Source organism: Sus scrofa, chromosome 5 (genome assembly GCF_000003025.6).
Source record: "Sus scrofa isolate TJ Tabasco breed Duroc chromosome 5, Sscrofa11.1, whole genome shotgun sequence".
NCBI classification, from domain to species: domain Eukaryota; kingdom Metazoa; phylum Chordata; class Mammalia; order Artiodactyla; family Suidae; genus Sus; species Sus scrofa.
The window spans coordinates 54,560,716-54,578,497 of record NC_010447.5 but is presented as its reverse complement, the minus strand read 5'-3'; the positions used below and the strand labels follow the sequence as shown (position 1 = coordinate 54,578,497).

General features: G+C 37.3%; 1 protein-coding gene across 8 annotated transcripts in view; it reads left to right on the top strand.

Moving 5' to 3' along the window:
• Positions 1-17,782, top strand: part of PIK3C2G (phosphatidylinositol-4-phosphate 3-kinase catalytic subunit type 2 gamma) — a 374,898-nt gene that overhangs the window by 271,023 nt on the left and 86,093 nt on the right. For all 8 annotated transcript variants that reach the window (XM_021092290.1, XM_021092292.1, XM_021092289.1 and 5 more), the window contains 2 exons: positions 4,295-4,451; positions 10,484-10,593. In XM_021092290.1, coding sequence (XP_020947949.1) covers positions 4,295-4,451; positions 10,484-10,593 — 267 coding nt within the window. The remainder of the gene's footprint in view (positions 1-4,294; positions 4,452-10,483; positions 10,594-17,782) is intronic.

Sequence of the window (17,782 nt, the reverse complement as noted above, 5' to 3'; positions counted from 1 at the left end):
CTTCTTCTTTTTAGGACTGCACTTGTGGCATATGGAGGTTTCCAGGCTAGGGGTTGAATCGGAGCCACAGTTGCTGGCCTACACCACAGCTACAGCAACACTGGATCTGTGCTACGTCTGCGACCTAACCACAGCTCACAGCAATGCCAGATCCTTAACCCACTGAGCAAGGCCAGGGATCAAACCCGCATCCTCATGGATCCTAGTCAGTTTTGTTAACCGTGCCACGAAGGGAACTCCCTGATGCAGCATTTTTTATTGTGACATTTAAGCAGCTAAAATTGGGTCCTTCAGTATGATTATTAGTTTATATTTTCTCTAATTTGCATGTTTCATTTGTGTATTTGGCCTTCTGCTATAATAATATCCTTCATCCGATTTATAATGGTGGTTACCAATTGAAGAAGGGAATGTCTTATCACAAGAACTTAAGCATAAGTACAAAAATTTGCCAAGAGAAATCAACTTGGTCAAACATATTTCTCCCTATTAAAGAGAAAAGCGTATCTATCACATTAGAAAAGAAAATTTCAGGAAATTATAAAATCCAAGACTGAGAATTATTTCAAAAGTTTCATTCAATACACCAAATATGGTATATAGAGAAAAAAGAATTGGAAAACTATTATATACAAAATTAAGGGTTTTTTTCTATTTATAGAACTCTGGGATATTCCTAAAACTCACTAAAATGTTAGCAACAGTGATGACACCATTGGTGAGTGATATATAAAAAACTGCTACCAAATTTGAAGCTTCACTTAAGGGCTTCTAAAGCCAAATAGTTCCATGGAGGAGCAGGGAGTAAATTAAAGCTTGAAGGAAAGATGGGATTTTACTGACGGCATTTTTGAAGAGAAAGAGATATTTAGCTATAACTAGGTTTGGTTCTTAAGAAAATTGTTATTAGTTTGGGAACTAATAACAGTATTTAAAATGTGTTTCCTGGGCGCCAGGCTGTGTTCTAAGTACTTTTACCCTCTCAGCAATTTTAATCCTCTCAGCAATCCCAGGAGTCAAGTGCTCCTATCTTCATTTCACAGAGGAAGAGATTGAGGCACAGAGAGGACAGGTAACTTGCCCAGGGTTGCAGAACTAATAAGCAGTAGAATGTGATTTGAAGCCTGGCTGGTATCGCTGCAGTCTGTGCGCTCTGCATAGAGTCTCTTATCACAGCCATTCACAAGCGTGTAGTCCTCTCCGTCAAACCTTTGTATGTTCTTTCTTAGTTAATCCCCATGGCAATTCCCAGAGCTAGGTATTACTTATCCATTTCAGAGATGAGGAAATGGAGATATAGCCAGCCCAGGATTAGAACTCATGCTATATATACCTCATGTTTCCAACGTCTGTGCCTCCAGCTTGGCCAAAGGGCAGTAAAGCAAATCCATAACACATAGACTGGATAAGTCAATGTTTTACATTTACAATCCTAAATGTAAAAGGATTTTGAGCAAAATTTTTTTTAATTTGGACTTGATTCTTAAGACATTCCTTAATGTCTAGTTGCTCAATAAATGTTGCTAAATGAAGGAATGAATGAATATAAAGTTAAGTGGAGGTGCTGTTATACCACCATCTCCTCCTGACATTCAATGGTAGCATGAATCACAAAATAAAATTTAAAAACCACAGCCAAACAGAGGTAGATCACTTATTTTCTTTAAAATACTTTGCGGACACAACGCAGAGTACTAACCACTATACGATCACGGCAATTAGTCATGGACTTGGAGAAGAGACTTGTGGCTGCCTGATGGAAGGGGGAGGGAGTGGGAGGGATCGGGAGCTTGGGCTTATCAGACACAACTTAGAATAGATTTACAAGGAGATCCTGCTGAATAGCATTGAGAACTATGTCTAGATACTCATGTTGCAACAGAAGAAAGGGTGGGGGGAAAAATGTAATTGTAATGTATACATGTAAGGATAACCTGACCCCCTTGCTGTACAGTGGGAAAATAAAAAAATATATATATTAAAAAAAAATTAAAATACTTTGCGGAGAATAAGATTCCACTGCCCCAGATCGGCTACAAAATACCTGGGTTGTGGTTTTCTGATCTGAATATCCACACTTCTGAAAGGTCTTTTTAATAACTAAATCTAATTAGCAAGATTTCCAACTCTCTTATGGTCTTATTAAAGTAGCTAAGCATAGCAACAGTAAAGAACACAATTATCCTTTATTATTAATGAAACTAATCAATTAAGAGGCTTCCTCGATAATCCTTGACTTTTTTCAATTACTATTTGGACTAAAGTTAGTTATATCTAGGCCGCTAGGCTCAAATTTTAATGTCTTAATTCATTCAAAAATCATTTTTAAGCAATTTTTTACTTAAAGCTGTATTCCCATCTCTAATGCTTCCAGAGGACCTTAGGCCATATCAGTATGGAAATTCTTTGTCTCATTGATTGTCCTTCCTATTCAGAGAGCGAGACTTCATCAGAGAGGTGTTTGCAGCCTTCCCTCCGCTAGTCTCTATTAGAAACACTAAAGCTTCATGTCAGGTCTCTGCATGTTCAGATAACATGAGAAGAAACTGACAGAAATAAGGAAAACAGGATCATCTTTCTGGTCCTTTGTTTTCCTGTTTTTCCAATCTTGAAACTACAGAGGGCGATATTACCTACGTATTAACATGATCTACTCATGTTTCCTCCTTTCTGACCAGTATATTTATTACACCTAGTGTGAGCTGAAATATAGCTACTACCTCTTTTTTCCCTTACTAAGCATATCACAGTGAATTGGTAACATCTATTTTTTTTTCATAGATTGCCTTCTGAAAGAACTTGTCATTATATATCCTAGCTTTTTAAAAAAAGTATAGCTGACTTACAATAATCATATTGATCTCTAGTGTTGAACATAGCAATTTGATATTTTTATACATTACAAAATGGTCACCATGATTAGTTACTATCTGTCACTATACAAAATTATTATATTATCGACTATATTCTCTGTGTTGTACATTATATCCCTATGACTTATTTATCTTATAACTAGAAGTTTGTAATTCTATAATCGCCCTAACCTATTTTACTAATCCTCCCCACCTCCCTCCTCTCTGGCAACCACCAGTTGTTCTCTGATTCTGTGAGTCTCTTTCTGTTTTGTTATGTTTGTTTTTTTGTATTGGTTTTTAGATTCTACATGTGAGTGAAATCATGTATATGTGTCTTTATCTAACTTATTTCACTTAGCATAATACCTTCATGCTGTTGCAGATGTCAAGGTTTCATTCTTTTTTATGGTTGAGTAGTATTCCATTGTATTTATGTATACATCTTCTTTACCCATTCATCTGGCAATGGAAACAGTTTGCTTCCGTATCTCAGCTATTGTAAACAATGTTCACCAATTTGTTGAGCATTTGTATGATCATTATCTTACATTCTTTATGGGATAGATTGCTTATCTCTACTTCATTTAGTTCTTCTGGGATTCTGTTCTTGTTTTTGGAGCCTACTTTTTTTGTCTCATTTTAACTAATCCTCTGTACTTATTTCTAAATATTAGATTTTGTTTCCTGATATTGAAGAAGTGGTCTCATATAGGAGACGTCCAGTGGGGCCCAGCAACACATTCCCCTCTGGTCACCACAGCTATATGATCTAGGGGTGGCTTAGTGGGCCCTTCTGTTGTGAAGAGGCAGACTGATGTAGGTGCGCCAGTAAGCAAGGCTGGCCCTTTGCCAGGTTGGCTATCAGGCTGTGCCTCATGAAGAGGCTGCCAACCCACTGGTGGGTGGGGCAGGGTCACAGCAGTGGCTGGCTGTGGAGGCTAGGGAGGCCAAAGAAGGGGGTCTTGGGGCTGATGCTGGCCCACTCTGTCTTAGCTATTGCCTGAATTTTTTTTTTCTGAAGGGTCAACATATTGTCTCAGAAAAAAAAGTACCACAAGGTTAAATACATGATCTGTTCTATCATTTTAAATTTTAGCAGTAAGTATATTTTCTGTAAAATCACCTTCATCATTAATTGGTCCTTACAAATTTTTAGTGGATAATGTTCACACCAAATATGACTTGGAATTATCTATTTGCGATAATATAGGCCAACTTTGCAAAATAACCTGTCCTTCCTTCTCTGTTGGAGCTCAGCTATGTTAGTCAAAGCCTATAATTAGCAAGTTTCTCCAGCTTTCCCACAATGAAGGCATTTCATCCATTAGAGTAGAGAGAAAATAACAAAAAATTTCAAATGGAAATAAGCTGATGTAACTGCCTATCCTTCAAACCGTTTCTCTTCCTGCTTATGATTGCTATTGTGTTTTGGTTTATAGGGACCGGGCCCCTTTTATTTTTACTTCAGAGATGGAGTACTTTATTACAGAGGGTGGGAAAAACCCACAACATTTCCAAGATTTTGTGGAGCTCTGCTGTCGAGCTTATAACATTGTCAGAAGACACAGCCGACTGCTCTTGAACCTACTAGAAATGGTAAGTCCCTTGGGGAAATAACAGAAATAATAAGCTTCATTTATGTCTCTCTTTTGGTAGTCTGTCTTTGCTAATGGCTTGGAGTTCCCCAAAGAGCTATTCAAAACAGGATAGAATGAACAAACTAAAAGTACCATTGTACAGCTTATAAACACATTTCTTAATAATTCATAACATCAGTTCACAGTTATTGTCTCAAACCTTTCTCTTCACAATAATATTGATGTATTCAGTTATCTCAGTATATTTTGATTAAAGATCAAGGACACTAATTTAGAATATTGTATCAGTTGCATTGTGTTTTAGGATTTTTCAAAGGTACTTTAAAAATACTGTCTCATTTATACATTATGGCAACCCAGTGATGTAGAACGGGCAAGGATTTTTATGGGTTCCCCTCCCAATCTCTGTCTTTGATCCCTTGCTTATTCTCCAGATTAAGAAGCTGAGAGCCAAAAATGGAAGGTGACTTGCTGGCAATTCAGTTGGAGAGTAGTACATTTAGTGAGTTGCGTTTACTGAGTCATGGTCCTGTGTGCTCTCTGTGGACCAACAGGGGAATTTTTAATGTTTTGATCCACTGTCCAATGGAAAGAAGAGGTAGAGTGGGAAGGATCTAATAGAAATATCTTACAAGAAAAGAATGTGGTGATTCCTGTAAGCATATACATACACACTAGTGATTGCAGCAAATTGTAGGATCGAAATACCTTTTTTTGTAAATAAGCATGGTGTTTGGAGACAACGCAATCATCGAAAACACCTGCTTTAGAGCCTTCAGATGACAATTCTACTAGATGCTGCTAGGGCACAGACTTGGTGGCAGGGACTTCCTGGGTTTGAATTCTAGCTTGGCATTTTACTGACTACATTCCTTAGGGTATGTTCCTTAACTCCAGTAGGACTTGGTTTCCTCATCTATGAGGAAACTGCCATATAGTATCCCCTAATCACTCGGTTAGTTAAATTTACATTAACGAGTATTGAATAAAATTTTAAATTCAGCTTCTTAGCCTCACTAGCCACATTTCAACTGCTCTAGCGACATCTTACTAGTGGTACCATATTGGACAGCACAGTTATAAAACATTTCTATCATAGCAGAAAAGTTCTATTGGGTAGTGATAAAGAATGTTGACCTTGTTGCAGTGAAAATTTGATTTTGAGCCTTGTTTTATTTTTCAAACAACATATACACCTTCCTTTTTCCTCTCTGTCCTGAAAAATATAGATTTCTAAAAGTAGTATAAACATGTAGTCCTTCATATGGAAAGACACTTCATTACTTCACATATAAACTGGAAATATAAGTTTCTTCCCATTTACATAATCTTCAAGTTGGTGTTTCAATAATAGCCAGTAATTCATATTGGTAGAATTCAGTCTATCTCCTAATTCTATTAGATCATATTGCACTTATGAGATGCCTTATAGTTCATCATCTGTATTCATACCACAAAGGAAACTCTACAAGGATTGAGTCTGTAACCTTGACTCCATTTCATAATAAATATCCAGGTAGTATCAATTCTAATATCTTTTGGTCTCTAGCAGGGTGTAACTCATGAATCCATGAGCTCTTGAATACTTACTGTATGCCAGAAACTGTGGAGGATACATTAGCATATGAGACCTAGTCAGTCTTAAAATTTTCAATTTAATGAGGAAGATAAAATTCATGTACACAGTAAATGAAGTATCCAGGATTTCTAAATGTCTAAAATGCTATAAATAACTGCATACTAGGAGCAAGTACCTTATTCTAACAACTACTTCAAGCAGTCATAGACATTTCAAAAATAAATCCAAAGCAGGAAAGCAAAAATATAGTTTTATACTGTTTCTCAGGTGACAGTAAAATTATGTGAATGACAAGTGAGCATGTTAAAATAATGTGAAAGGACAGTTTTGTGAAAAAGTTGCTTCTGAAAGCTATTGGTTGCCTTTTTTCTCTTGCTTAATAAATATTTCTACCTACCTAAAAAGACTTGTAGTATATGTCATATACATTATTAAATGATTATTAAAGAGTTTATATAATGTTATTTATTTCATTTTTAAGTAGCTGAATGGTATTTAATCAAGTATTGAAATAATGTCTTATAAAATTATAATAAAATCAGATGTTAAAGGTTTCTGGTATTTAGTATTTGCAAAACAATTCTCTGCTTTTAAATTATTTAAGCATGACTTTTAGGCTAAGGAAGAAAACTTGACAGTGAAAGGTACTAATTCAGATTAATCATATCATATAATCTTAGACTTTTACAGAAATTAAAACAGAGATCAGAAGCAATGTGGACTAATTAAACCAATGAATAAATATATGGAAAATAGCAATGTGATACCATCTCTGTTTCTGGTTATTTACCTCTTGATTCTCATCTCTTCAGAGTTATTTCTTATGGGATTCTATAGATAATCAAAGCATCAGCAAAGGTTTCAGGCAGGGCCGTGCTTTCTCTGATAGAGCTTCTTACAAAATAAAAACCATATTTAAATTTAAAAAGATTATTTTCTACCTATGTGGGTAATCTATATTTCTCTCAATTCTCTCAAGCTGACTCTTGTTGTATTAACTTCTTTAAAAAGAATTTAATCTACTGATTTATGACCCAGTTGTAACTTGAAAATTTTTTGATGTGGGTCATAAATTCTTCCTTGCATGAATGGTCAGTACCCAGGATTGTGAGCCACACACATTTGGCGAGTCTTCTATGGAGGTAATTGCTCATCGTTGGTTGAGAGCAGCATGTTTCCAGATATTTCACAGTCCTTTTTGTTTACTCCTGGGAAAAGCCAGGGAAAAACAATCCATGAAATCCCCATCCTGCTTAAAAGCAAAACATCGGTAGAGACCCAAGAGTGTTGCTGGCTGAATCACTAACATAAAAGCCTGTATTTCATCAGCTTTTCTCTTATTAAAAAATCAATATCGGTTATTATGGAAGGCTCCCAAACAACATAGGGACCATTCACCCAGTTTAAAATGTTTATCACACCCATTTTTACATCAGATATTTCCCTGCAGAAATCTCTCTATCTTCTCTATGTGGTGGTAAAGAATGTCTGCTTCCCTAAGCATAACTATCAAAATAGATTTGGACTTAGAAGGAGAAGAACAGAAGCAAAAAAAAAAAAAAAAAAATTAATATTCCTATCCTTTAAAAGGAAGTCATCTGTTTTTTATCTGTACTAGCCATCCTTTCCCTTTCTCATTGCCCCAGTTAAAGTTATGACCCATGTAATCTAAACTAGGAGGCACTTAAACTGCATCTCTGTGGGTCAATGAACAGAGCTGACTAAGTGGACCCAGGTGTAAGGCCATGCTCACTCGGATGTGCAGTCCCCACACTCAAAGCCCCTTCTTAAGGATTGAAGCATATCAACAAAGGGCAAAGTAAGCACTTGTTACCTTTAATCAGCCACGTAAAAGGGAGAGAGCTTGGAATTGAAACCATCTACACTTGTCAACTAGTATATAGTGCATGTGTGTGAACGGATAAGTCTGCTCCCCAAGGAAATGTTTGACAGAGTCCTAAGGGAGCAGATGTGAATTCAGAGTATCCAGTGAAACTAGAAAGCAGTTCAAATCCACGGAAGAAGAACCTTGTTCTTAGCAAATGGATAATCATAGTGTGATAAATGGGTGGCCCTAAAATGCAAAAGAAAAAAAATATTCAGTAAACAAGGAAAGGAAAGCAATCCTGACTGATAGAAAAATACAAGTATGTGTGGGGGCTTAAGGAGTTTGGGCATGACATGTGTTGGAAGTGGAGGTAATCAAGTGCACCCCATCTGTGGTACAGATGGAGACCTATGCAGATGATAAGATTGAAATGACAGATCAAAGTTACATTATGAAAGGCATTTATGACTAGAATAAAGCTTTTAGACTTTCATGTATAGCCACCTGAGAACCTAAAAGTTTCATTGTTTTGATGAAGGGAGCACCATCATCTAGCTTGGATTTTATTTTATTATTATTATTATTTTTTTTTTTGTCTTTTCTAGGGCCATACCCATGGATGGCGTATGGAGGTTCCCAGGCTAGGGGTCTAATTGGAGCTGTAGCTGCTGGCCTACCCCAGAGCCACAGCAATGCAGGATCTGAGCCGCGTCTGTGACCTACACCACAGCTCATGGCAACGTCGGATCCTTAACCCACTGAGCAAGGGCAGGGATCGAACCTGCAACCTCATGGTTCCTAGTCAGATTCGTTAACCACTGAGCCACGACGGGAACTCCTACCTTGGATTTTAGACAGATAACTCAAATTGTATACTGAGAGAGATAGGGATTCAAGAACTAGGAAAAGGCTATTCTAGTTATGTAAGCAAATGTAGAGGAGGAGCTGAACTAGGATAATAATTCCAGTGGAAAAGGAAATGAATACAAGGGACTATTGAGGTGGTTTCTATAAAATTAGGTGACTGACATTGGGAATCAGGAAGAAGAAGGAATAAAAGAAGATATGAATTTCTTGTCAGCTGGACAATGGTGGTAAAATATGAAACAGGATTAAAAAGTTAATGAGAAAAAAAGTTGCTCAAATTTAGATATCATGAGTTTAAGATGCTGGATCATGGATAAGGAAAGATAGCTGACAACTTCCCATGGTTTCAGTTACTATCTGTATGCTAGTGATGCCCAAATTTTAATGCATTAGGCCTCACCCAGCCCTCTGAATGTATCCATCGATCACCCAGTTTCTCAATTCTACTTCCCACTTTTTTTTAAATTAATAACCGTCACTCATAAACAGTCTCCTAGTCCATCCTCTTATTTGGCTCCATTTTAATCTGTTTTTCTCACATAACTACAATGATCTTCTAAAACACAATTCATTCTTTTAACACTCATTTAAAGACACTAAAAAAAAAAAAACTTTCTCTTGCCTATAAGATAGAGTACAGAATCTTTCATGTTGATAAAGCATCCTACCCTACTTGCCTTTTCAGCCACATCTCGTATTGCTCACCCACAGATTACCCAGTGTTCCAGAAAGCTATATTAAATCTCTGTATGCAAACAAAGGGAAGATATCTTGCTCTCCTCTCTCCATCTATATATGCTGTTCCCTCAGCCTGGATGGGAACAGTAGGAAAGGAAAATAGTTTCAAATCCATTTCTTTTTCTCACTTGAACTTCATCAAGCTGATGAAAACATTACTATCCTCCATAGCCATATTCCCAGTTTATCCTTTATTTTTAGGATCAACAGCATTGTTCTCAACTTCCCACTATTGTAAAAGTACCTCTATTTCAGAGCAGGAAATGATTTATCACCTTAGTCATGAGTTGATGATGATCTTCTTTCTCAAATTTATCTCAGAAAGATCTATTTTTTTCTAAGATGTTCACCTATCACTATAACTAAAATATTATCCCTTCAATCTACACCAGAATATAAATGAGGTACATTTCCAAAGGTTGGCAGAAAAATATCTGAACCTTTGTACAATTTAATCTTTATTTAATTGCTTTAATATTTAATAAATATAATTACCACTTAACTAGGGAAAATTGTGTTCTTATAGTATAAGTCATAGAGTCATGAAAGCAGATAAGATTAAAAAACAAGAACTGCAGCATAAGATTAAGAACCAGAAGAATGAATTTTATGATCTGTTCTTACACGCCATTCAACCTGGACACTTAAGTTTTGGAAGATTAAGTTATTTTTCTTGAAAATATATATTGTGATTTATTTTTTGTGTTATAATTTATATAGAGACCTCTTTCTTAATCATTAGCATTTGATGCTCTTAGAATATGTTGAATATTTTTATGCCCAGTTTAAAAATGAGAAAGTGGAAGTTCAAAGAGGTTAAAGAGCCTTTTTCAAGATCATTTAGATTTTAAATGGTTTCAGAAATTCTGACACTAGAGCTCTTCTTATTTCTACTGTCCTATGATGAATATAACCCTTCCACAAGAAGACAAAATGGATATTTTATTTATATTCATTCAAAGGTTTTTCTTCCTTTGTTTGCTTCTGTTTTGTCTGTGTTCTTGTTTGTTTTGCTAAGATGCTACATGCAGGATTGCCTGAGCTAAGTGGAATCCAAGACCTGAAATATGTGTATGATAACCTTCGTCCACAAGATTCAGATCTGGAAGCGACAAGTCATTTTACCAAGTAAGATTAGCTGTATTTATGTATGCGTGTATACAGACACGTGTTTCATATATGAGATGATTTTAGGATAAACAGTCATTGGTACAAAGCTGTCATTTATACAAGCTTGTGTCTTTTTCCCAAGGGATAGAAAAGGAGCAATGTGAATGTCTAAGTGAGGGCCTTAGTCAGGGTTTCTGTAGTGAGCTATTGTTTGCTAACCAGCTTCTTCATCTAATACATTGCTCAATAAGAGGTCATTGAAAAGAGCAAGAGTTGACATAAATAAATTGGTTGTGCTACTTGAACTATGTCCAGAAAAACAATTTGGAAAAAGAGATTTATGATGAATATGGACTTACTATTTTCATCTCTAAGGCAGTATAAATATTGGAATATTTGGTGACTATCTTCTAGTTTTAATCTTTTTTTTTTTTAAGCAAGTCTGAGAAAACACTAGTATACATCAAGGTAAGAGTCTGAGCACAATACAGTGAATATAAATTTTAGACTCCAATTCATTCTTAAAAGGGTGGTGTATTTTATAATATAAGACTCTCTTAGACTTTAATTTTTTTTTTTTTTAATTTTCCCACTGTACAGCAAGGGGGTCAGGTTATCCTTACATGTATACATTACAATTACAGTTTTTCCCCCACCCTTTCTTATGTTGCAACATGAGTATCTAGACATAGTTCTCAATGCTATTCAGCAGGATCTCCTTGTAAATCTATTCTAAGTTGTGTCTGATAAGCCCAAGCTCCCGATCCCTCCCACTCCCTCCCCCTCCCATCAGGCAGCCACAAGTCTCTTCTCCAAGTCCATGATTTTCTTTTCTGAGGAGATGTTCGTTTGTGCTGCATATTAGATTCCAGTTATAAGTGATATCATATGGTACTTGTCTTTGTCTTTCTGGCTCATTTCACTCAGAATGAGATTCTCTAGTTCCATCCATGTTGCTGCAAATGGCATTATGTCATTCTTTTTTATGGCTGAGTAGTATTCCATTGTGTATATATACCACCTCTTCCGAATCCAATCATCTGTCGATGGACATTTGGGTTGTTTCCATGTCCTGGCTATTGTGAATAGTGCTGCAATGAACATGCGGGTGCATGTTAGACTTTAATTTTTGAATGGATAGCATAATTGGTAATAAATTTTAGATGCTCAATAAATGTTAGCCATAATTATTATCTTATTAAATATTTTAAGTAGAGAAATACAGTGCCCTTTCCTATAATTTCTTAATATTGAATCTTACTTGAGTCTAATTTTTAATTTTATAAGATTTTCAACTGGAAATTTCTGAACACAAATTTTAGTTTTTTAATGGGTGTATGCTTTGTCCTTTTGAAGAAAACAATAAAATCTTTCCCAGATTGGTATTACTTTTCACTCCTTTGTCCCAGAATGTGTGCTGCAGAATCTCGTTCCGTTCCGAGGGAACAGGGAGAGTTCATGGGGCTGTTGTAAGCACTTGGAGAATTTCACTTTTGCAAAGACTCTGTTTCATGAACTTTAATGGATAAACTGCTTTTGTGGTTCAGACATAATCACAGAATATTAGAGACAGAAGAGCCCTTATAGTTTATTTATTCTGACAATAAAAACGCAAATGAGAAAACTGAAATCTAAAGAATTAAGAGGTTTGCCCATGATTAAAAGAAGTAGTAAGAAACAGAGCCAGGACTAGGGCCCAAAGCTAAGATTTTGATCCCTTGTTCTTGGGTTTTGTCAACATTGGAAACCATATGATATCAAGGAATTCCAGGCAGAGCCCCTGCCAAAAATACCTTCCTACTATCTGGTTTGTTTCTGAAATTCTACCATTAGAGATTTCACCATTAGAGATTCTTTAGGTGAATCTGCTGGGTTTTTTGAGTCTTGAAAATGCCTTTTAATAATGGTAACTTTGAAAGAAGCATTTGTTTGTATCCATTTAGAAAACTGCAAGTGTTAGTTGACATCTACCTGTGGCCAAAACACCATCTTGAAGACTGGCAGAAGTGTTTCAGATCCTTGGTTGCAAGGGTGATGGACTCTCAAGTTGCCTCAACTAATGGGAACAGGGAACTTGTATGAGAAATCCAGAGGAAGGGCAGACAGACTGCCTCAGGAAGAGCAGAGGGACATCTGTCACAGAACCTGGAAGGTCCTTTGGGGCTCAAGACAGCTCTGGGGATCTCATCAGCAGGAATCAGCCTTTAGTGAAAAAGGGTGGGGCACTAGGGAAGGAGCATAGAGAGGGCCAGGAAAGACGGAGGATGAAAAATGACTGGGCTGCAGCCTGTGTTTGGTATGTCATTGCTTGAATGAAGCAATTATAGTGCTGCAGTTCACAGATACCCCCTCCTATCATTTAAAGCAAATGAAAAAAACTATGTATTATATGAAAAAAGCTCTTTCAGGCTGAGGCCACAGGAAAGAGGTAAATAGGCTTTATTTTTCTGCCAGAGCCCCATCCCTCCACATCCTCCAACTTCATCTTGACACACTCGGTTCTGCAAGGGGCAGAATCTTGGCCACTCATCTCCCCTTGCCATTTAAGAGGTTGTGAACTAACACAGGATGTAGATCCGAAGCCAGTAGCTTCCTGGCAGTGAGCTAGACCTCATTATCCTGCCTGCATACCTTTCCCAGGCAAATTTCTTCACTTTCAGGTGCCGTATAGTATGTTCTGTTAGTTAAATTTTTTTCTACAATTTTATGGTAAAGAACTGCTTCTCCATTGCAGACTGAAAAGGCAGCTAGTCCTCTAAATGAGGGCATATCATTTCTCTGTTCAGTAATTGTCTTTGAGGAGTTCCCGTTGTGGTGAAGCAGAAACGAATCCAACTAGGAACCAGGAGGTTGTGGGTTCGATCCCTGGCCTCGCCCAGCGGATTAAGGATCTGGCGTTGCTGTGAGCTGTGGTGTAGGTCATAGACACAACTCAGATCTGGTGTTGCTCTGACTGTGGCTCCATTTGGACCCCTAGCTTGGGAACCTCCATATGCCACGGGTGTGGCCATAAAAGGACCAAAAAAAAAAATTTGTCTTTGAGTCGCCATTTCCTGTCTCTTATTTTTGAAGACCTTATAAATCTGATTGCCTTTATCAAGGTTTAGCCACACCACCTCCATTCTTCCCAAGTGAACTCTTGTTGGAATAGATGTCAATACACATTCATCCCTGCTTTGTCTATTTAACTTGCATGCATAGCCTCATCAAAAATGCTCCCAAAGAATTATAAAATTACTAGAATAGGGCGTTCCCATTGTGGCGCAGCAGAAGGGAATCCATGAGGACGCAGGTTCAATCCCTGGCCTCGCTCAGTGGGTCGGGGATCCGCCATTGTTGTGAGCTGAGGTGTAGATCGCAGACAAGGCTCAGATCCCAAGTTGCTGTAGCTGTGGTGTAGGCTGGCAGCTGTAGTTTGACCCCTAGCCTGGGAACCTCCATATGCCATGGGTGTGACCCAAAAAGCAAAAAAAAATATTACTAGAAGAGGGGAATCTGATCTAACTTTCAGTCCTACTCATCCCTTGAGACTCTGGACTTCAGAAACTTTATCAGATTATTCCATCAGATTATTCTAGTACCAACTAGTCTTTTCTTCTGTAACTCTACAGAGCATGTATTATTTCATGCTATGCTTAATTTATTACTGAACTGCATACTGTCTCGTACATAAGTTAATATACTGGTCGGTTTTATCAAGTTTTAACAAGGAAAGCAGGGGATATAGTCCCACTTCCGTACTTCCAAAAGTATCTGAATATGGAACAAGTTCTATTCCATTAAAATATATTAAAAAGGAAAAAGTTTAATGTAACAGAAAATGCAATTTAAACACCAACCATTATATGTATAAAAGTCATATAACAATGGCTAACATTTAATACAGTGCTCCTTCTGTTCTGAGTGTTCTGAGTGCTTTTCATATAGTAACTTATTTAATCATCATAACAAGTCTATGAGGTAATATCACTTTTATCTACATTTTTAGATTAGGACTCCAGAGAAGTAAAATGATTTGCCAAAAATACAGCCAGCAGGAGATGAAACCACTGTTCAAATCCAGGAGGTCATGCTTCAATTTGTGGGGTCTTAATTTCTACCCTGTGTGCTCAGATCCACCCCTTCCATATGCAGGCTCTCAGGGATGTGCTGCTTCGTAATTCAGGCCACAGTTTACTCACGGTCTCCCAGAAACTACATTGGCTGCAGTTCGACCAAAGTAGAGCCTATATGCTTTCTTAAACACTAATCCTCATTCCTGAATGTCCGAAGCCTTGGTGGAGGACAGAGTCTCTTCCCAGAATTACTGTTATCTCTGTGTGACCATCAGGTGTCCTCTGGGCCTTGGTTCAGGATATGCTGTAATGACTGTCCTCAGAGACCCCCATGGGGTCATTGGACGAATGATGTCAAGGCAGGCACTTTCCTCCTTTTTTTCTGTTCTGGTCTATTACCAGATGCCTGGAACCTCTCTATGTTTTTTTTTTTCCATTTTTCTCCTCAGAGAAATCTCCCATAAGATCACCCTCCCATTAATATCCAAGAGCTTGTCCTAGTAGTAAATCTCAGTTATATACCTTTATTTTTAGATATGGTTTAATGTGTTTTGAGATTGTCTTTTCAACTCTCCCCTAAGTTCCTTGGTCAGCATATGTAGATCAAATGTTGAGGATCTATTCTATCACATAGTCTGTCCAGAACTTTGAAGAACCTGTTATCAAGGTTCAAAAAAACCTCAATTGAATATGACTGTGTTTCTTTACCATTTAAAAATGTACTTAAAATGAAGAACCTGTTATTGAGTTTCAAAAAAACCTCAATTGAATATGACTGTGTTTCTTTACCATCTAAAAATTTACTCAAACTCTATTATTTAAATATTTAAAGCAAATCATATAATATTTCTTTTGTTAATACTTAATGTATAGAGTAAATTTATAACAGTAGGCTGATGAATTAAAAACAAGAAGGGAGACTAAAATGACATGATGTACATGATTCAAGTAAATGTTAAAAAGTATGTGCACTTGTTTACTTTTCTGTGTAAATAATACTATTATCTTAAGCTATGTTCTCTGACATATGGATTTCAAAACTAAAGGAAAAACTTGAAGTGTATATGTTAGCACACATAATTTACCCCCCCCCAAAAAAAAACAAAAAGAAAAGTCAAGTTCAGTAATGAATCCATTGTTGGTCTTGGCGCTTCAATAAGTACCATTAACTCTAATATACCTGTGAAAGCCCTGTGTATTTAAACTCATTGTTCTCTTTCTTCCGGCAAGCTAAAAGTGTTTTAGGCCACTGTTTATTCTGATGTCACTATAACATACACACAAAAGTAAGATGAAAATTCACCGTCTCCCCTCACTAAGTAGCTCACAGATCTGGGTCATAAATGAGGATTAAGCCATCTGAGACACAGCCTGGGTGGTGTATCCACCTTATGTGCCCTGGTCCTGACTAGAGTATTAGCATTAAGAGGCTGCCCTCTTGACCCTGTTTGAGGCTTGAAAGAAAGAAATGGCTTTTCCTTCCTCTCTGAGGGAGTACTCTATTTATGGACAATACAGGATCCTACTTCACTCTTGGGTATTCACATTCTGGCTTAAGAGTGGATCATAAGAGTTTCGGAGGATACTGTACCCTGCATGGCATTAAAAAATTGTATTATGATGAATGGCATTCAGAGAAAAATGAAAATAAAATTGATTTACTGGCCACAAAGATTTTTCACTTCATCCTCTCTCTGCTTCCCTTACTTTTTTTATTCCCCTTACAGCTGAGTGCTGTTGAATAGAATCAAGAAAGTATCATGACTCAGTCACTGCAAATTGATACTCTCATGTAATATCTCTGCTGAGCCCACTGCTAGGCAACAAAGGCAACCATCCATTAAAATGCCGTCCAAATGGATTATTTCAGAATTTTCAACTACTCTCAAGCCTCGGGTTAGCTGTCCTTAGAAACAGATAACCTATTTCGCAGACCACACTGGGATCATTAAGCATAAACTTCCCTGCCTACCTCCCCTCCCACATGCAGATCATTCTTTTCACTTTACCCATTTCCTCCCCTAGAAACATGAGAGGAAATTTTTCATGTGTTCCCAGATACTCCATTTGGCCTGCCATACAGACCCTTTGGTTTAATAAGTGTAAGATTCCCCCACTTTTCAGCAAAAACTGAAGGCATTTTGAAGTAAAACTCCAAAATTCAAAATAAATTATTTGCATTAGTGAATTATTTTCATAGCTAAACCTAGAAATTCTATCTGGGATTCTTTGGGGAAAAGAATATACATGACCTCAAACTGTAACCTAACAAATTCCAGAAACCAAAATGGCCTGGCTAATTTCTAACAGAAATGAAGACCTTCTGCTCTGCTTATCTCTGTCAGTCATATCCACTTCTCTTTGCCTATTGGCCAGTGTTCTCTAACATAAATTTCAGAGAGAGACAGTCTAATTGATTTAACTAGTTGCCTTTTTCCATGCTGGACAGGGTCTTTCATGCAAAAGCCATCATGGATTTCTGTTGACCATCCTTATCTTAACCATGGGCCAACCCTTCACAAAGAACAGCCTAGAGCTTCTTTTCTGAACTTTGAGGTTTAGAAAGAAGAGTTGTAATTATAAGGGGTCATTGGGCAAACAGGCACCATGATTGTTCCAACAAGTACAACTGTGAAGCTGCTGAAAATGTTGACAACATCCAGAGACATCGCTCCTGGACCTCACATGACAAACACAGGAGTCAGAGTGCCTGAGCCACCTAGAGTGCACAGACACAATACCAGAAATTCTCAGTGTTCCCTTCATTCCTCCCTGTTTATTTCTCATGGCGATAGGATGAGACAAGACTCTTTATGCTCACATCTCAAAACATAGTTCAGTGGCTTTCTATCTTGTTTTTTTCAAAACTGAGAAACAGAGTATAGGACAGGAATGCAGATCTCTGGGTTCTTTTATCCGTAAAGTTTCTTGATGCTTTTTTGGTACTTTGCAAATCGTCATCTCGTGGGTTGTTTTAATTCCACGAATTTTTTTTTTTTTTTTTTTTTTTTTGTCTTTTTGCCATTTCTTGGGCCGCTCCTGTGGCATATGGAGGTTCCCAGGCTAGGGGTCTAACTGGAGCTGCAGCTGCCAGCCTACGCCAGAGCCACAGCAATGCAGGATCCAAGCCGCATCTGCAACCTACACCACAG